General features: G+C 43.3%; 2 protein-coding genes across 2 annotated transcripts in view; one reads left to right on the top strand and one right to left on the bottom strand.

Annotated features, from left to right (window-relative positions):
* Positions 1-11,069, bottom strand: part of LOC141408271 (uncharacterized) — a 63,757-nt gene extending 52,688 nt beyond the window's left edge. Inside the window, exons 1-3 of the mRNA XM_074010890.1 lie at positions 11,023-11,069; positions 6,757-7,223; positions 723-806 (exon numbers count right to left, since the gene is read on the bottom strand). Coding sequence (XP_073866991.1) covers positions 723-806; positions 6,757-7,223; positions 11,023-11,069 — 598 coding nt within the window. The remainder of the gene's footprint in view (positions 1-722; positions 807-6,756; positions 7,224-11,022) is intronic.
* LGALSL (galectin like) lies at positions 6,463-14,146 on the top strand. Its single transcript, XM_005575748.5, has 5 exons — positions 6,463-6,813; positions 7,578-7,649; positions 7,830-7,918; positions 8,577-8,754; positions 10,998-14,146. Exons 1-5 carry the CDS (start codon positions 6,778-6,780, stop codon positions 11,139-11,141), a joined length of 519 nt encoding a protein of 172 aa, XP_005575805.1. The 5' UTR covers positions 6,463-6,777; the 3' UTR covers positions 11,142-14,146.
* The last annotated feature ends 6,647 nt before the right edge of the window (positions 14,147-20,793 follow it).

Here is a 20,793-nt window from a genome sequence, read left to right as displayed (position 1 = left end):
CCAAGTTTAAATTCCCAGGTCTCTTCTGGATGGTGGTTTGTTCAGAAGCTGTGCTGTGTTAACCCATACTCTGTGTAGTTCACCTTTGAAAAAATCCAGAAATCTGTGTCATCCAAATATGCTTCCTCCAACAATCAAATGACCACCTGGCAACATGCCTCCTGGGTTTTCCTCCCCATTAGTCAGGATTTCCAAATGACTGCTAAATCCGAATCTTGGTCTTCTTCCACCCAGCCAAGCCAGGCAAGTTTCCATGAAACTACAAAACTAAGAAGCCCTTTATGCCACTTGACAACAAGAAAATAAAATCACAGAGGCGGTGAAGAGGAGAACTATAAATGAGCAAATGAAAACAGAAACGACAAGCATAATGAGAGGAGCATAATTAGGCCTGGGGCACTGCCACGCAGGCCTGTCACATTCCTGATGGGTAAAAGATTGGCTGACCACAGACCCGCCTGTTGGAATTGCCAAAGGTGAGGCTGGAGAGAAGGCTCAGAAGCACATGGTTGCCTCTTTATACACAAAAAGCTCCACTGGAAAGAATCTTAAAATATCTCATTCACACTGTCAGTTCCAAATGCTGGAAGCAGGGGTTCTGTTTCCCCGAACAGCGCGCACTCCGCCTCCCCGTTGGCCAGGGTTTCTGTTCTAGGAAGGACTTCTCAGACACGCTAAAGGGTCCACGGTGACATTCCCCGGGGGCTTGAAGCACAGCATACCTTTGAAGCCTCGAGCTCCTCCTGGGAATGGGTTCATTATTCTCTTCTTAAGCTGGCGGTTTTCTGAAATCAATCCTTTCTGCACTAAGTAATTAAAACACAAGCAGAAGGCTCATTCTAGTCTCCTCATAAATAAACCGAAAATAAATGAAATGTTGAAACTGGCATTGACTGCCAAGTTTTATGGCTGTCCCCTAATTACTTTGGTACAACACACATTTGTGTGTGTCTAAAATGATTATTTGATAACCATGACCATAGTTCCTAAAATAATTAAGAACTTTAATCACATTGTGAAATATAGAAATACAACCTGATAAACGTTTGCCCTCCTACCTAAGTAGGTAAACAAAAGGATGCTGAGTTTGTATATTTTGCTGCCTACATGAATATTGATCATGAGCAGACTGGCCTGAAAAAGCAATTATGCAGTACTGAAAGCTTGAATGGACCTGTAACAGTGTGCAGTGTCTGATTCCTCAAAGTGGGCTACCACCATCCTTTGAGACCTGCGGTGAGGAGGGAATCAAAGTTGCAGGGTAAACAAGATAAACATTTGGGATGCTGTACTATAGGTATAGGCGTGGGGAGCACATTAAGTTCACATCAAAATAAACATGGCAATATTATGGAACAGAATGCACAATGCACACAAATCTCTCAATATTACAAAGACATTTTGATCTGGCAGCTACACCCACAGGGTTCCTCATGGGTCATCCTTCAGTTTAGAGGTTCTTTGTGGAATCATTTGCAAAGTGCTCCTAGGTAATCAGGAAGCAATGACTTGCCAAATAAAAAGGAAAGTGTTTCTGATGTGTACGTTTCAAATCTAGATTTGATTGGAAAAAATTTCATATCATATATATAAATAAAGATAATAGGAATCTTAAGGCACCTTCTAGATCATTGGTTCTTACAGGGTGAAAACTGGCTTCCCTCTACCCTTGTAGTTTCCTTGGCTGGACTACGAATTAATTTGACATGAGACAGGTTAACAGGAAAAAAACATTTTAATTACATATATACACATGGGAGTCCCACAAATTATGAGACTCCAAAGGGTCAGATGGTTGCAGCTTATATAGTATCCTGAGCTACGGAAAGGAATAGGGCGTGGGCCTTCAAGGGGTGGTGGAAACATAAGTTGTGGGAGGGTGAAAGTACAAATGTATGGTGAATAAAGGTCGTCTTGTTATGCAGATAAAGTCACCCAGATAAAAGTTGTCTGGAGCAGCCCTCTTCATGATGCAGATACTGTATTAGATTTCCTTTATAGATATACATTTCTTTTACAAAAGGACAGCTTTTCCAGCTGCAGTTTCCTAGAATAATCAGCTCAAAATATGCCAAAGAAGTATATTCTGGGGTGGCATATTCTAGTCTCCTACAGTTACATTTTGGGGTAGTGTGTCCTGAGCCTCAACTGGGGACAATTTGTGCCCTCCCTTCCAAGAGGGGCATTTGTCAATATCTGAAGACATTTTTGGTTGTCACACTAGGGAGGAGGGGGAGGTGTTATTTGCATCTAGTGCTCAACATCTTCTAACACACCAGACAGCCCCCCATGAAAAAGGGTTTCCTAGCCTAAAATGTCACTAGCGTGAGGAGAAACCCTGCTTTAGACAATGTGTATATACACACCGATAGAAAATGAGGGGTCTGTAAGTTCAAGTCAGGCCTTGGAATCATGGCCCATAGGAGGCCTCAGAAGGCAGGCATGGTGGAAGGGAAGGAAGCACATGCCTCTCTGGACCAAGGTACAGATGAAAGGCAGCCTCTGGAAGCAGGGGTTCAGTTCAGCTGGTTGCCACACCAGAGAGAAGAGTGGGGTTAGAATTCAGGCCACAAACAGAGCTGCAATGTGGTCTTTGAAGACTTGCTTTTGTAGTTCTGCAGCGGTTGCTGCTAGGCATACGCTCAGGGATATGCCACCTCCTTCAGAAAGTGGCCTTAATCCTCCAAATGGGAGTGAGTTTCCCTGCATCAGTGCTCAGGCTGTGGGTCTGAGGCCTTTATTATCTTACCCACTAATACATCCTGCCATTGTGTCCCAGAGTAGACTGTGAGTTTCCTAAGGACAAGACTCATGCATTTCCAACTATCTCCACAGGACCACAGCATGTAGCAATACTGATAAAATAGTTGCTGAATTGTCATCAATATTTATTCTCCTCCCAATATTAGAAATTGTATGTGCATACATTTGAACAAAACATATAAAATGTTAAGGTAAAAAGGAAGTAATCTATTTTTCTCTGGAAAAATCATTTAGCAAAGCCCATCTTCAAAGACCTGTTTATACTTTTTTTCAAAGCTAATAATGTTTGACTGCCTTCCCCACTTCTATAACGTTTTTAGTAGTTTCCAGTAGTAACACAGTTCATCTTGAAATTTCACTACTGCATTTCATAAATGGGTCCCAATTTGGTTAATGTTTTTACACACAAATACCTATAATCAAAGCATGGAGCAAATTTTGCCTATTCTTCGCTATACAACTCAAAAAAGAATTTTTTAAGCTCTATAATTCATTAATTTGCTAATGGCTTTTCCCCATAAGGGACAGTTTGACCCTGCTCAACTTTTAGTTACAACAAAAAAACTCATTCAGGCTTTCTCTCTGCTCTTCATATTCAAAATAAACCATGCCCTAGATTGAGAAGGAATCAAGCATTTTTGGAATAAAAGGCAATTTTCCATGATAAAATATTCTGAGCACATTTAGTACCTTCCTATTCTTTACATTTCTAAAATGTAAGAAACTCATCTCCAGCAATCCAAATATCTTAAACTCCACTTATAAAACAAATCAAAGGGTTATTCTTCACCTTACAAAAGCACTTATCAAAAGATTCAACCCAAGATTATTTTCATTCAGCAGCACCTACTCTCAAACCCATTTCAATTTAGACAGTATTCACACAGCTTTTCAGGAACCAGAACTTTCTAAGAGCTAAGAGGGAATGATGAATAAGCTCGGCCCCTTAATTCTGCAAGTGAGGAAACTGAGGCTCAGAAGACCATATGAACTCTCAAAGCTGCATGATAACAGCTAGCACTTATCAGGGGCCCAGGGCTTCTCACAGCTTCACCACTTCCACCATGTCAAGGCCACCATCACATCTTGTTTGGAATGCTATAGGAATCTCCTAAGTCCCATTTTTACCCTCCCTCCTACCATCCACCCTCTCTCCAAAGGCCACTCCATACAGCAGCATGTGGATGCATCTACAGTAGAAGGCAAACTATGTCCCTCCTTTGCTCAGAAACTTTTAATGTCTTCCTATTTCCCCATGTAAAAGCCAATCCTCAACCACAGTGTAGAAGGGCTATCCATTTCTAGCTACATATCTCCTCAGTCACTGCCCCCAGCCCCAGTACTTGGAGACTTTTCCCTTGCAGTTCCCTCTGCCAGCAAACTCTTCCTCCAGATGTCCACATGACTCACCCCTCTCCTTCAGGGGTCTTCTCAAATGTCACTTTACCACAGGTGGCTTCCCTGACCATCCTGTATAAATAGCATCACCCCATCTCCTGTCTCTCTCTCTACTGGCTTTTAAGTTATTTTTATTATTATTGAGACAGGTTCTCACTCTGTCACCCACGCTGCAGTACAGTGGTGAAATCACGGCTCACTGAAGCCTTGACCTTCTGGCTTCAAGCGATCCTCCCACCTCAGCCTCCCAAGTAGTTGGGACTACAGGCGCACAACACCACACCCAGCTATTTTTTTTATTTTTGTAAAGACAGAGTCTCTCTGTGTTGCCCAGGCTGGTCTCAAACTCTTGGCCTCAAGTGATCCTCTTGCCTCAGCCTCCCATATTGCTGGGATTATAGGCATGAGCCACCACACCTCACCTTATTATTTTTTCCTAACGCTTTTATCACCCAACATATTTTGTTTACTGACTTCCTTTGCCCACTAGAATGTAAGCTCAGCAAAAAAAAGTCACCTGCCGGATCCCCAGTGCCTGGTATATGGCAAGCACTCGGTATTTTTGTATAATAAGTGCTCACTATGTGCCCAATACTGTTTTAAGGAAAGCATTTACTTAATCCTCCCAATAACCTGAGATAGGCATTATTATCATCACCATCATCTCTGAGTATAACAGATGAAGAAACTAAGGCACAAAGAAGTTTAGTAATTTTTCCAAGATCACATAACTAGAGAATAGTAGAGCCAGAATTTGAACCCAGGACACCGACTCTTTAACTCCATCACATATTGTATCACCCTTATTGTGTCACTCAGTTAATGACAAAGAACTGCTGCACTTTAATGCTTCTTCTCTATACCAGACTCTCAGAAATTGATACATACTAAAGTGTGCTTTCAAATGTCAATAATTTCCTATAAGTGCCTAATATTTTAAAATATAATAAAGTGTGATTTTGAGCTAAGACTGGTAAACAAAGTGTGCTGCAGCCACAAGCGTGCTGCGCTTCAGCCTCTAGTTCGAGAACCACTTCCAGAGGATATGACTGAGGCTTACAGGCGTGTGTAGGTAATTCTCCCTGCTCACCTGAGATTACCATGATTAGCTCTGGTCCATAAAGGGAAAACTAAGACACAAAAGCCGCAGAGATGTTCTAGGCCACACAGCCAATTGCAGTGACTAGAAAGAAGCCCGGCGGCGAAGGTAAGCTGAGATGGCGAAGGTGAGCTGAGATCGCGCCACTGCACCCCAGCCTGGGCGACAGAGGGAGACTCCGTCTCAATTTAAAAAAAAAAGGAGCCTCTGAGGGGCCCTCTGGGACTGCAGTAGGTCACACATGCTCCCTGCTTATTAGTGTAGAACGCCCCGGTGATTCATGCAACGGAATGTTTCAGCCAAGGATGTCACCTAATAGAGGATATGTTGATACAGCTTTATCTGAGAAGTTACATAATCATCCTAGTGTGGAAATGCCATAAAGGAATTTCTGGCTTGAATAAAAGAGGTGTGTATCCCCTGGGAAGTACTCCATGAAGGGTATGAGGAGATTTTCAGTGAGAAGCTTACTACCCTAGACTGGGCAAGTGACTTGTTAAAAACAGGGCTCAATGGAGGCTCCCTGAGGACAGTGACTGTGCCCAGTTTGATTTGGTAAGGCTTAGACTCCTGTCCGAGAGAGTCCAGGGAAGCCCAGACCTGCCTGTCCTTCCACAGGGAAGAGAGACCTTTCTGTTTCTAGCCTCCTGGGATAGAAAGGTCCCTACCTTGAGTCCTCTCTGCTTCGTTCTTTCAGGTCACACATTTATTTCTGCAAGCCTTCAGACCTTCCATTCTCTTTCTGCCCTAGAGAGCAGAATGAATCCTTCCCCCGATTTTGTTGGAATTCTCTGAAAGAAATCCTGCCGAGTCTCCCACTCTGGAATACCACCCCCAGCACCCAGTCTTCCCTCGACCTCGCCTCCCACCGCCCCACCAGCCCCCAGGACGTGGCAGGAGGAGGAAGGAGGCTGGAGGGAGTGGCGCCGGTGGCACGAGCACCTGTCACCTGACCTGCTCGGGCCCTTACTTCTCCAGCCCCGGCCCTGCCCACCCTCTGGCCGGTGTGCGCCGACAGGGTCCCCGCCCTCCCGGACCGGGACAGGCCCGTCCCTCCCGCCCCGGCCTCCGCCACCGTCCAATGGCCGAGGGGCAGGGCCCGCTGAGCAAGCCGCGGCAGCCCCGCCGGGTCCCCGCCCTGTTCCCGGTTCCCAAGCCGGGCCCCGGAGGCCTTTAAATGCTGCCCAGAGCCGACGCGGCACGGCCCTTGCCACCTTTCTTGGTCGGGCAGCGGCAGCGGTAGCAAGCAGCAGCGTCGGTCCAGGTCCGGGGCCGTTCCGGGCCGCGGCGAGCACCTTGGCCCTCGCGTCCCGCGCTGCCTCCCTCCCCTCCCCTCCTCCCAGGCCCTGCCTGCCAGGTCGGCGCCGGGCCCCGGGCGTGCGCGCGCGCGCCCCCTCGTGTGTGCGCGCGCCCGCGCCAGCTCGGACCCGCGCCCCCGCCCCCGCCCCGCGCAGGACAGCCCCGGGATCCCCGCCCGCGCGCTGCGTCCCACGTACCCCGCCGCGCCGGGCAAGAAGATGGCGGGATCGGTGGCCGACAGCGATGCCGTGGTGGTGAGTGTGGCAGGGCGCGCGCGAGGCGCCCCTCCCCGCCGCCCCGCACTCCGCTGCCGCCTGCTCCAGCAGTGCTGGGGTGCTGAGAAGCCGCAGGCCTGGCCGGCGCCCCCCGCGTGGGAAGGCGCCGGGTACCTGTTAGCAGCCGCCGGCTGCGCGCGGCCGGTGTTGGGGGCTGGAGAGGCTCCCGGGCTGCGGGGCTCTGGGCTGGGGAGGGAGTTTGGGGAGGATGGCGGGGTGGGGGCGCCCGACAGCCCGATCTGTGCCGTGCAACCGCCAGCCAGGTGTGCGCGTGGGTGAGTGTGTCCGGGGCGCGCGCCCTGCCACCGCCCCCGACGTCCCGGGGAATTCCCCCTTGGAAATGGGTCGGCGCCCGGGGCTCCCGAGAGAAGTTGAGCACGGCCGCTCCACTTCAGCCACGTCCCGGAGGACAGGCCTGGCCCACCGCGCTTCCAGAAGCGTTTGCGGTTGAAGAGGGGCCTGCCCTCCTCCGGCGTGGGGCTCTGGCTCCTCGGTGGACCTCGACCTTGATTTTGATCTGGATCTGAAGGGTCTGCGGATCTTCAGAAGCTTAACCACCGGGTGGAAAGGATGGGTTTTTTTCGGGGGTTATGAGATTATCTAAGAGACAGTGAAGAGGCATCATCGGCAGACACTGTGTGCGTGTGGAAGACTGCTGGATTCCACCACATCTGTGTGGGTTCTTCCTCCAGCCCCCCAAAAAAGAGCCCATGGAAAGCCAATCTGTGTGCTTCTATTTTTAGAAACTAGATGATGGCCATTTAAACAACTCTTTGGGCTCTCCAGTTCAAGCGGACGTGTACTTCCCACGACTGGTAAATGGCTTTGCTCTGTGTTCTGTGTCTCTGCCTGTACCCTCCTCCTTTCTCATTGCTTTTTAAAATTTTATTCGTTTGTTTATTGCATTTTCCAATGGGTCAGGCCTTCAGGATCTGAGGTCTTGGCTCTTCCCTAACAGGCTGTGAAACTCATTTTTCTTCTCCCACCCTTTGCAGATAGTTCCATTTTGTGGGCACATTAAAGGTGGCATGAGACCAGGCAAGAAGGTGTTAGTGATGGGCATCGTAGACCTCAACCCAGAGAGGTAAGGCAGAGTCTTTACAGAACTATCAGGCTGTGGCTGAGCCCTGCCCACTCCTGTTGTGGTTTAGCACTCCTCCTCTTCCTCTCCTTGTGCACAATGTTGCTAGTTGCCAGTGCCAAGAAAGTACCATGTTCCCATGAAAAGAATGTGTATGAATCCCAGCCATCATTTCTCCAGACAGCTATTTATATCAGAGATTATAAATATAGGCCCACATTTTCTCTTTGACCCTTAGGGAGGCCAAAGGATTTTTTTTTTTTTTTTTTTTTTTTTATTTATGGTTTTGAAACATGGTGCCAGAAGCAAGAACTATCAAGATGAATAAGAACCCAACTTAACATTATTTCCCGTGGTCAATTTCTGTGGCTGTTTTTGAGAATTCCGAAGTGGATTAAGACATAGATGTGTGGTCGCTTTGGGGTATTTGAAATCGCTAATTTTAGTCATTTTCACCTCCACCAAAGTTTTCGCCAGAGCTTGCTTTAGGTAACAAAATAAACTGGTTTGACTTACTTCTCCATAATCTAACCTCTCTTGAAGAGTAGTGGCCTCTTAAAAACGGGCAAACCCAGAGGAGGAACAGGAAATATAAGCACCTGGGTCATTTTGAAATGTTTTTATATCCAACCCTGAATCAATGAGATGATTTTCTTTTCAGCTTTGCAATCAGCTTGACCTGTGGGGACTCTGAAGACCCTCCTGCCGATGTGGCAATTGAACTCAAAGCTGTGTTCACAGATCGGCAGCTACTCAGAAATTCTTGTATATCTGGGGAGAGGGGTGAAGAACAGTCAGCAATCCCTTACTTCCCATTCATTCCAGACCAGCCATTCAGGGTGAGTACCTCGAGTGCCTCGGCTCCAGCCACTGGCAGGGTGATAATGTTCGACTTACCTAGTGTGTGCCAAGAACACTTGAAGCGGCCAGAATTTTTGCATGTCCAGGAAATTTGTCACCCAATGGTGAAAAAAAGATCAAAAGAGCTCTGTTTGCTGATGTAAATTAACACTTGCCATAGTAACTGTTAGTTCTATTCAGCTCACACATTTAAATAGACCCATATTTACGTGACCAAATTGTTAAGAATAAGTAACTTTTCTATGTAGTACCCAACATATAGTAGATACCTACCCCCAAATATCTGATTGATTAATCAATACTAATAAGTACCCACTTATTAAATATTAATAAATATTAATAAGGTTGAGAGCTACTTATTAGCTCTCAGCCTTATTTGTATGACATTTTAAAGAATATGATGATGATCATTTCATTTTCTCTTGTTCCCTTTGCTAATGAGGCCATGTTTGTGTCCTTGTTTCCCGCTCTGGATTAATTAACCGCAGTCTATTTCACGGTTACAGACTGGCTGACAAATTCCTTCCCTTGGGACTGGATGAATAAAGATTTGCTCCCCACTATCTTTTGGGCAGGAAGCACAATCCAAACTTTTCATTCAGTCAAGCAACATTAGCAGCACCTTCCTCTATGAAAGGCAATGCCAAATAAGAGATGCAAGTAGTGGCACATTGGCTTGTGCCTGTAATCCCACCACTTTGGGAGGCTGAGGCAAGAGGATTGCTTGAGCAAAGGAGTTCAAAACCAGCCTAGGAAACATAGCAAAAACCCTGCCTCTTTAAAAAAAAAAAAAGATTAGCCTGGTGTAGTGTCACACACCTGTAGTCCTAGCTATTTGGGAGGCTGAGACGGGAGGATCGCTTGAGCCCAGACATTCAAGGCTACAGTGAGCTATGGTTGTATCACTGCACTCCAACCTGGGTGACAGAGCAAGGTTCTGTCAAAAAAAAAAAAAAAAAAGGAAATGCAAGTAGTAATGGTGTTGAAAAGGGGTCAGACCTAGTGATGAATTGTCATTACACTTTCACATTACATCACAATAATGACAACTCAGTTAAAAGCTCCATGTTACATATGAGCCCAATAAAACAGAACTACACTTAACTGGTTACCCTTCATCTAGAAATTTTCAAGTGCCTCATGAAGAAGTAATTATTTCACTTCCCTTCTTACATTCTGAGGGGAAAATAAGAATCCATGATTTTTGCATCAGTGGTAGCATTGAGATAGTTGCCCTTCTAGTTATAGTCTCTGGAAAGCACCCTTGACCCATTCTCTCTCCTCACCCCCTTCTCTAGAATGGTGATGTCCCCTTGGGCTCCTCTTGGTGAGGATAGTTTCTCAGTGATGAACCTTAATGCATAGCTCATGAATGTGAATAACCACAGCTTCTGACTGCCAGGAGGAATATAATGCTCCCAACAACAAAACTGAAGTGAAATAGGCCTTTCTTGGTGATAAAATTTTAGTAATATGAATTAAATGTGACTAATAGCACATATGGAGCCTCCTTACATGGTGAATGCCAATGCTTTTAATAAACCCATCATAGCACACTACCAGTAATTAAACTTTATGGTAAATTACTTGAGGAAAAAGCTTTTACCTTATGGAACCGGTATTTCTGTTTGACTCAACAAAACCTTGTTAATTACATGTTCTTTGTCCAGTGGTAATTACTATGTGTAACCTTCTCTCTGCCTTAGTGCTTAGCATATTTTGAGTGTCTAGACTATTATGGTCTTCTACTAATGGATGCCAGTTCTGCCTTGTGAGGGGCCCTTCTGAAGGTGGAATAGAATAGTTCAGGGGATGACAGTGGAGGCATTAAGTGCCATATAAACAAGTCTATGCTACTTTACATCACTTTCTGGAGTATAGGCAGAAGGGAGATATGTTAAAGGAATGCAGTTTTAAATCTTTAAAAGGTATTATATTGAATAGTGTAGAGCAATGGTTCTCAAAGTGGGTTCTCTATTCTAGCAATATCAGCATTACCTTGGAACTTGGTAGAAACACACATTCTTAACACCTACTGAATCAGAAATTTTGGAGGTAGAGCCCAACAATCTGTGTTCTAACAAGCCCTCTGCAGGTTTCAATGCATTCTAATGTTTGTGAACCACTGAAGATACTGCCTTTTTTTCTCTAAAATGAAGTATTATTTGTTTTCCCCAGTAGGGTTCATTGAAATTGTGGACTATTATTTTGTTTCTTCCAGGTGGAAATTCTTTGTGAGCACCCACGTTTCCGAGTGTTTGTGGATGGACACCAACTTTTTGATTTTTACCATCGCATTCAAACGTTATCTGCAATTGACACCATAAAGATAAACGGAGACCTCCAGATCACCAAGCTTGGCTGATTTAAACCACCTCTATTTCAAATAGGATCACATGCCACAACTGTCTTGACTGTTGGTCTGGAAGAAGTGTCCTAGCAAGATCTGGACACTTAAAAAGAAAACAAAAACAAATGGCAAGCTTCACTGTCTCTTCTTTTGTACAGTTTAAACCCAAAATGACAACTTCAACCGTGGTTTGCCCTTAAGAAGAAAGCTGTTGGGACAAAGACACCGAGCCATTATACCCAGAATAAAATAATACATTTATGCTGGATTTTATTCAGACCACACTAAAATGGATTTGTGATGATTTGTGATTTGGTAGCAAATTATTCATCTTTTCAAAGCAAGGCAATGCTTAGAAACAGAAGTGCTAAAGACACTTGAAAAGCCAACAACAACGGTACAGTGAAATCAATGCATTTCTGCGCTGAAGTGGAATTGTGTAGCACAACCAATATTTTAGTCAGGGTATTTACATAGAATGTAGGTTGTTCAAGATTTGACTTTTTTTTGTTTTGTTTTTGTTTTTGTTTTGCACAGCATAATGTTAATTCAGATTGTTGAAGCTTTCTTGTAGTTATTTATTTCACTCAATGTATGTATTAGAGAACGAACAATGTCTCAAGAACAGCAAGTTATAAACTTTTGAATGTATAAATATCTTAGGTCCTAGGGGAGAAAATTACATGTTACAATTATGAAACTGGTGAATTTCTGCTTTAAAGAATTGAGATTCTCCATACCCCTAAACTTAGGATCTCTTGATATAAATTGCTGTAAGTGCTTTTGGGAAACCTTTACAAAACCATTTTGATAAAACTGCTTTTCAAGTTATTGTTGGTTATGTAAAATTCTATTTACATTGCTTTTTCTCCTTACTGGGAATTAGCACAGTATTGGCTTCCTTAAGACTAATTATTTCTCTCTTGATTTATATAATAGCTCATTAAGTTGTTATTAAATTAATCAAAAACACAAGAGGTGACTGCTTAGACAATTTTTAAAGCGACTATAATATAAACTTTTAAAGGAATAATATGAAAATGACTGTGGAATGCAGTGTAAAGCAGAAGCAAATGGCCCTGAATAACTTACTTGGAAGTAATTTATATCAACTTAAGCTGTTAGCTCATTGTATAACTTTTCTTATGTGACCCTCACCAATATCCCTAAGTAATGCCTTTGGAAGCTTCAGAGTAGAAGATGCTTCCTACTGTGTTGGCTCTGAGGAGATAGTAGGATTAGATGGGATTCAGATTAGGAAATGATCCAGTTTATCTGAAAGGTTAACTCCCAGGACTCCAGGTCTTTGAATCCAGCCAGTAGAGTGAATGCTTCCAATTAAGCTGTAGGCGTTTCCCTGCACTTATGGAACTGATCAAACAGGGTGACTCCAACAGGAGGCTGCAGTACTGTAAATGTCACCGCAAGGCAAGGGATGCTTAAAGTCCTGGGTTCTGGACTTTACAAGCTACATTGGCCCTGGAGGGAGGGACCCTTGGCATTGCTTTGATCAGGTAGTGAGGGAAGACAGGGTTCTGGGGTGGGGGTGTATTTATATATAATTTAGGTTTTGTTTGTACAGCATACTGTGTCTTGCAATGACACATCCTTGTCCTGCTTTGCTTTTTTGAGTTTTTTTTTTTTTTTACACAACATGCAGAGGCACTGAAGTGACCATGTCATTTTCAAGTGTCAAGAATGTAGACAGTGTTTCAGTACCAAAGTCTAAAATAAACAAACTAAAATTGTGAATTTTTTATAGGTGATATATTTGGATTCTTCTCAACTTTGAAACTGTTTAGCACAGTTCCATTGTGTTATATAAGAAGATACTGTATCCAACAAGACTGGCTGTATATTGAAAAGCTTTATGTACCAGCCAACTTATTTAACCATATTCAGCCTGTTCCGTGGGGGCTGCTCTGTGGTTCCAGGTATTTTCAAGCCTGTGATTAACTTCTCATGGCTTGTCACTTCAAAGTCCCTAAATTTTGAGAAGTGTTTGTATAGAGACTTAAAGGGCACCTTGAAATAACATTTGTGGGAGTTTTGATTCAACTTATGGTGGAAGAGCCCCATAGGAAGACTCTTTTGAGTGGCCAACCATTCCCACCCACTGCATAATTCAGCAGAAACTAGAGGAGCAGGGTGTGTAACTGATTGGAATTGAGACTCTTATTCTGTCTACCTATCAGCTAACTCATTAGCAGCCAAGCCCTTAGACAGCTTAGTGTGAAAATACAATGTTAACTGTTTGTTTCTCTGTGCGGTTAGTGGGAACCTCTTGGATAAGCCTATTGGGATTAATCTAAATGATGTGATGATTTGATTCAGGTATAGCCCAAATTAGTAAGGGGCTTTAGATGTAAACTGGAAACAGTATTCACACCCTCTCCTGGGCCTGTGAGGTCTAAGGTGAGAATTTCAGGATGGAAAGTGCAATTTAAAGCTTCCACAGGAAAGTATTTGGGTATGTGAGGAGTTATTTCTGACCAGAGCCCCAGTTCTGCAATAACCAAAACCAAGGAGTATAAATAACAATCAGGTTCTGGGGGAATAGAAAGCAGGCTTTAGACAATCTGTCCATTTCTGCAGTAAAATTGGAGTGAGTGTGTATATCTACTTAAAACCTAATAGAAGTGACTTCTACTTTTTGGGCTATGCCAGAAGTATTTTTAAATTATTATTTAAAATTTTGAAGCCCCATTTCAAATCTTGCCGACCTTAGTTCAAAACCCCCTGAGACATCGCTTTTATAATTGAGGATTTGTTAAAACGGCAAGTCATTTCATTTGTGTTAAAAAGAAGATACCCAAAAGGAAGGAGGGAGCCCTGTTGCCTTGAGATAAACGGCCTTGGCATTTTCTGGCATTAATGTAGAAATAATGTTCCTATGATGACATATTTTCAAAGAAACACTTTCTTATTTACTGCGTGGTGTAAAATGTTGCTAAATGTGTTGTTACATTATGTCACTGCTGAAAGTTATTTGCACTATAATAAAGGAATTTTCTACAAAACGGTTTCCAGTTTCTAACATGCTACATTTGGCACCAGGTATAATGTACTTAGCATAGACTCTAAGGCCTAGCAGTGATTCCTCACTTTCACACTTGTGCCTCAAGATAACTTTTTCCTGCATTCCCCACACTGATAAACAGAAGAAAAGTGTCTCAGGGCCCTCAGAGATCTAATAACTTACATTGTGAATGGTAAATGCAGTGGGTTCCTTTAATATATAATTTGCCTACAGCAAATTCACTCTTTTGGTATAAAGTTCTGAGTTTTAACATATACATGTAGTCATGTAACTACCATCTCAATCAGAATATGGGATCATTTCATCATCTCAAAAAATTCCTTTGTGCTACTCCTTTGCAGATAAATTTGTCCCCCATTCCTAATCCTAATTAGGCATCCCATTATCCCCATAGTTTTGCATTTTTTGTAATGTTTTCTTAAAAACAATCGTATAACATGTAATCTTTTAGAGTTGGCTTCTCAATTTGCATAATGCATTTGAGAGTCATTCTTGGGTATATCAATAGTTTTTATTGCATTCCATTGTATAGATATACTACAGTTAATCCATTCAGATGTTGAAGGATGCAGTGGGTTTTTATTACAATCTTAGCACAATGTAGATACAGAAACAAGATTGCATTTCTCTTGCCTTCTCTTTCGTGTGGTTTGAATGATTAGGGAAGAAATTTAATCTCTTGGCTATTCAGCCTACAGATAAAACTGTATGGCTTATAGAAGTTTGCCCAACTTCTGTCATTGCTGGGTGACAGATTTACTCACATGCTATATCTAGGGCCCTTTTTATACCTTAATTTTATTGATCCCATCTTTTTTTAGAGTGCAGCATTGTGAGGCTGGTTTGCTGCTTCCTCTGTCACAGCTTTTGTAGTTAAGTACTGGCAGATGAGGCCTGTTAAGGTAGGGACAGTTCGCTGAGGCTGTTGGACAAAGATAGGAGAGCTTCCCTTGCTCCCTAGCCTGGTTAGGAATGCCTCTTGGGGGATGTGACATTTTACTTATGACAGCATTTTGGATTAGATGGCCTGGAAAATATATCCGTAATTGGAGCCTTTGAGTACCACGAACCTTTAAGGCCTTCATTCATTCAACAGGTATTTATTGAGTTGCGTCACTTGGATCCATCAGTGAGTATAAAAGACAGAGGTCTCTGGTGGCTTTAAACTTTAGTGTGATTAGCAGGCAGATAGCTCTCCCGTTCCCCCAACTCCCAGGAGATTTCTGTTTCACCAGGTCTGGAGTAGGGCCCAGAGGTCTGTATTTTCAAAACCACCCAGGTGTGGTGGCTCATGCCTGTAATCTCAGTACTTTGGGAGGCCAAGGCCAGAGGATCATGAGAAATATACCAGGAATTTGAGACCAGTCTGAGCAACTTCGGGGGACCCCATCTCAATTGAAAACAAACAAACAAACAAATAGGTGTGGCAACACATGCCTATAGTCCCAGCTACTCAAGAGACTGAGCAGGGAGAATCGATGGAGCCAGGGAAGTTGAGGCGCCGTAGGCCATGATCATACCACTGCACTCCGCCCTGCAGTGACAGAGCTGGACTCTGTCTCAAAGAAGAAAAAAAAAGAAAAACAAGAAGCACTCTGGATGGTATAGGTGGTCCTGGGTCTCCTGAATCTTAGATTAAATGACGCTGCCTTTGGGAACTCCTAACTGTTGGGTTGTACAGGCCTTGAGATTCCAATCTATGGATATCATTCTGTGAAAACTGCATTTCAACACAGGCACATCCTTCTCTGCCAAGATCCTGCAACAATCATTACAACATTACAACTATGTGTCATTGTCCTTGACTTAACCTTCTCTTCTCTAGGATTTCTCTATCATTTCATTTGCTCACTTCTGCCTCTACCTCAAAAATAAAACACTGTAGTAAAAGAAAGTTTGCCTTTCAACTGAGTCTTGTAGAAATCCTCCTTCTTTGGGTTGGTTTGGGAACTAGATGGCACTTTGACACCTATTTTAAATAGCGATTGCCCCTAGAAAGATTAAAGTTCTTGGGGACGCCTGTCTTCCTTCTTGGTAAATATTTCAATTAGTTATTCACTGAAGAATTGTCAAGGTGGAACTCAGTTTTCTCTGATGCAAGTCCACATGGTGGCTTACAGCTTGTAAAGAGGCAAAGGGCAAGCAGCAGTGGCCCAAGTGAGCTTTCACAGTACTTTAGAAATGAATTTGAAGGCTTCCTTTCACAGGAAAATGCAACTGAGTGTGTACATAATGTTGCATGGTTGCCTCGAGCCACTTGCTTCCAAATCACCAGATAAATTTCACAACGATTTTTCACACACACACACACACACACACACACACACAAAATCTTCTGCATAAGGCAGAGACCTGCCTTGCAAAACATAGACTTCATAATTAATTAAAATGGGTGTATCTAAGGTACAGAAACAATACCCAACCTAGAGAGCAGAGGAAGAAACAACCACTGACTCTTTCTCTTGCTTTGATACACCCTTCCATGTCCCAGGGAAAGATGGTGACTGGATGAACAAACAGAGGGTGAGGAGGCATCATTGTTTGATAGGACAACACAGACCGTCCCTAAATAATAGGCCCTGGGAAGCTGCAAGCCAACCACAGGCCTTGGGGATGATGTGGGGTTTTGGGGGCCTTCCAAGCTTTCCTGAGTCAGAACAATAACAAATGTTTGCTAATAACCCCAACACATCCCTTTCTGTCAGTATTCTGTTATTAATTCTAAAACGACAGATGCAAATTATCAAAGCTTACCTAAACAGTTGGGATGGGAACAGGAGGAAGCAAAGTGGTGAGTCTCTGGTGACAACAAGGAGTTGGGAATGGGGCGTCCACGCCTCCTGGATTTGTGATGTGTGCTCAGGTTGGTGCTTTAAACCTCCAGCCTTAACTGACCTCCTGTGGGAAATAAGGACTGCAATGCCACTTGTTATGGTGAGCTTGGAGAGCCAGAGGTGACAGCAGGTCATGCAGGAGTAAAGCATTTCTTACAGCTAATAAAGCCAGAGTTTAAAATAATCATGACACCAATTTCCATAATAATCCTCCACAGTTTTATAAAGAAACAGTGTAAAAACTGCTAATCCTTAAGACTATGCTCCAATTCACCAGAATATGCCTTACATATAATTTCACTGGACTCTCATTTTATTTAAAATCTAGCCAAAGTTAGCAGTGTATTAGGCAATATTTAGAATAGCATTTGTAAAATATACTTAGGGATTTTTTTTACTCTAAGTTATTGCAGCTGTTCCAATATTAGAAAGCACAGATTTCTCTTAATGCAATAACAACGACCTTTAGCTCAGCATAAAATGATATTTAGTGTTATAATAAAAAGTGAACAAGGAAGAGATGCACCAAATGATGAGAAACTGCTGAAAACATTTTTTAAAATGAGAATCTTCATGTAGTAGTGTGGTCTGTTACTCTAAGATTCTAATTAACCATGTATCACACATTTTTTAAATCCTCAGATTTAAAAAAAATCATACACACTATGGAGCACAAGACCACAGTCTTTTATTAGAAGAGGTTGGAAATGGATCTGCTCTCACAGGGCTCTGATTACAGTCGACACTGGGGTCACCCCACAGGTTGGTTTGTTTTAAGGCAACTGACTTTCTTTTTGGTTTTGTAAATGATGTAAATCCTTGACATGAGAGTCCCCTTACAATCCTTCAGAATTAAGTACATAATTAAAACAAATTAAAAAACATATCTGTCTGGTTAACCATAGCCATCGTTTCTCTCTCCTGTGAGAGAATCACTCATAACTGGTGCCAATGCAGTTAGATGTGAAAGAAGCACTGTATCTGAAGGCATATTAGACATTGTGGGGTACCAAACAGGGAAAAGACACATACCATTTACCCTTAAATAATTTATGATTTAGCTGTAAAGGCAAGATGTGTACATATAAAATACACGTAAAGATGAATGTCAATAGATAATTAGAGTCAGCCTGAGTAGGCAGAACATAGCAAGCTACAGAAGTTTGGGGAGGACAGAGCTTGCCATGTCTTGGGTGATGGGGGTAGGTGGGGAGGGTCTAAAGCAATGGTCTCCAACCTTTTTGGCACCAGACACTGATTTTGTGGAAGACAATTTTTCCACAGACAGGGAGGAGGGGGGATCGTTTTGGGATGAGTCAAGCACATTACATTTATTGTGCACTTTATTTCTATTATGATTACAGTGTAATATATTATGAAATAATTATACAACTCAACATAATGTAGAATCAGTGGGAGCCCTTGTTTTCCTGCAGCCAGACAGTCCCACCTGGGGGTGATGGGAGACAGTGAAAGATCACCAGGCATTAGATTATCATATGGAGTACACAACCTAGATCCTGCACATGAGCAGTTCACAATAGGGTTCACTCTCCTATGAGAATCTATTGCCACTGCTGATCTGACTGGAGGTATCTCAGGTGGCAATGTGAGCAATGGGGAGCAGCTGTAAATACAGATGAAGCTTTACTCATTCGTCCACCATTCACCTCCTACTGTACGGCCTGGTTCCTATCAGGCCACCAACTATTACTGTTCCATGGCTGGGGACTGGTCTAAAGGACTTTAGCCGTGTTTCTGAGGACCTAAATCCCCTTTGCATGTTTACAGGCACAAAACTCACTAGTATATACTAACTTCGGGTTTGATCTATGGGGCCAGGGTTGTGTTTCCTAATGCTCGGTGATGTGGTTGAAATTCTAGCCTCCCAAGAAAAGAGTTCAGGGAGGAAATTTATGTTCTTTAATTGCAAAACACATGGGTCTCTGGTAGAGAGCAGACCCTTCCTTGAACAAAGCCTGGGGCAAAGAAAGGCCTGCTTTGTGGACTATCTACAAGGAATCACATCACTGAATGTACTCAAACTTCAGCTCCATGCATTTATCACCTAAATATAGAACAAAGCAAAAAACTGTTTAAATACTATATATGGGTGCCATGGCTCACACTTTAATCCCAGAGATTTGGGAGGCCAAGGCAGGAGGATCACTTGAGGGCAGAAATTGGAGACCAGCCTGGGCAACATAGCAGGACCCTATCTCTTAAAAAAATAAATAAATAAAAATAAAAAATAAATTAAATTATCTACATGTGGTGGCACATGCCTGTAATCCCAGCTACTTGGGAAGCTGAGACAGGAGAATTGATTGAGCCCAGGAGTTTGAGGCTGCAGTGAGCTGATAGCATTCCTGTACTGTCTCAAGTAAACAAATAAATAAATACCACAGGGACAATTCCACCTGTCACTCCATTGAAAGAGAAAGGAGCCCAAGAATGGGGAGGTGATTCAAATGGGCCTTCAGTTGGTTCTGCTTCCTGGGTCTCTCATGGTTAAGCCCTTTATCTCCCTGCAGTGTTACGCCAGTGTACAAAGATACCATCAGTATTTCTTATGCATGGCCCCTAACCACAAGCCAAATCTTTCTTCAGCCAAAGAAACAAAGATCTGTTGACTTTTGTACCTAGCCCATGGGTGAGATGGGCTTCCGCTGTTTAACCTGAGTGGACAGTTTCCTTGTTTAATCGTAGTAGCCAGCTCCTAGATAGCAGAATTCATTCTATGAGCTCTGGCTCAAGACACAGCATTATCCACTAAAACTTTCTGTGGTGTTGGAAATGTACTATAATATCAACTGTCCAGTACAATGGCTACCAGCCATATTTGAGCATTAGGGTGACTAAGGAACTGAATTTTCCATTTTATGTCATTTTAATCAATTTAACTGTAAGTGGCCACATGGGGCTAGCATCTACTGTACTGGCAGTGTGGGTGTGGAACATCAGGAGCTGCTGGGCTTATGTTTGGTCTGGACACTCAGAGAATACCAGAGGCTGCAGAAATTCCTTATTTAAACCCAAGTCATGTTCGCCTTCAAGGTCAGAAAAGGCTAGGTGCTTTCTAAAGGCCAGTGGAGGCCTAGTGGGGTAAAACACGCAGGTGCTCCTGGTAAAGAAGTCATCCGAAGGGAAGAAGTGCTCAGGCAGTTTGATGCAGGAAGACAGGCAAGTTGAGAAGGAAGTGGCAACTCTGTGGTCCCAGGCCCTGCTCAGTGGAGCCACACTTGAGTGCTAGAACAAGGATGTGGCCATAAACCCCCTGCTAAACCCCCTGCTTCCTCGTGAACCCCACTCCCTGGAGGATGAAAGGGGAAGGTAGTGGCAGATGGGCAGCTTTCCTCAGTCTTGCAGCCAGCCTGCATTTCCCAAGCTGTGTGTAAATGCTCGGCATGGTGCTGGGCAGCAGTGTTGGCAGCTGCAGCAGCACCTACTCAGGCCTGCTTTTAACAACCTCTGTACAGCTGTCAGCAGTGACAGTGATGCCATCATCAAGCATCAGGAGTATAGCTGTCTATTTTGGAATTATAGTGATGATCAGGAGCATTTATTTATTTACATTTTTATGTCCAAACCATAGGTGGCTGGTCTCCTATGAACAAGCCTTGGATTCACCTGAAGCCAACCCAGAAGAAGGATGTGGTGCTTTGCTGAATCCTCAAGAAGCAAAACTACTCCAGAAAGCGTTAGGGAACAAGGAATTTTACTATTTTGTGGGAAGAAGTGCATTTTATCACATACCACCCAAGAAACTAGGGCATAAAAATTCCTGTTAGAC

The sequence above is a fragment of the Macaca fascicularis genome, chromosome 13 (genome assembly GCF_037993035.2).
Source record: "Macaca fascicularis isolate 582-1 chromosome 13, T2T-MFA8v1.1".
Classification (NCBI taxonomy): domain Eukaryota; kingdom Metazoa; phylum Chordata; class Mammalia; order Primates; family Cercopithecidae; genus Macaca; species Macaca fascicularis.
This window is presented reverse-complemented; position numbering and strand designations above follow the sequence as displayed.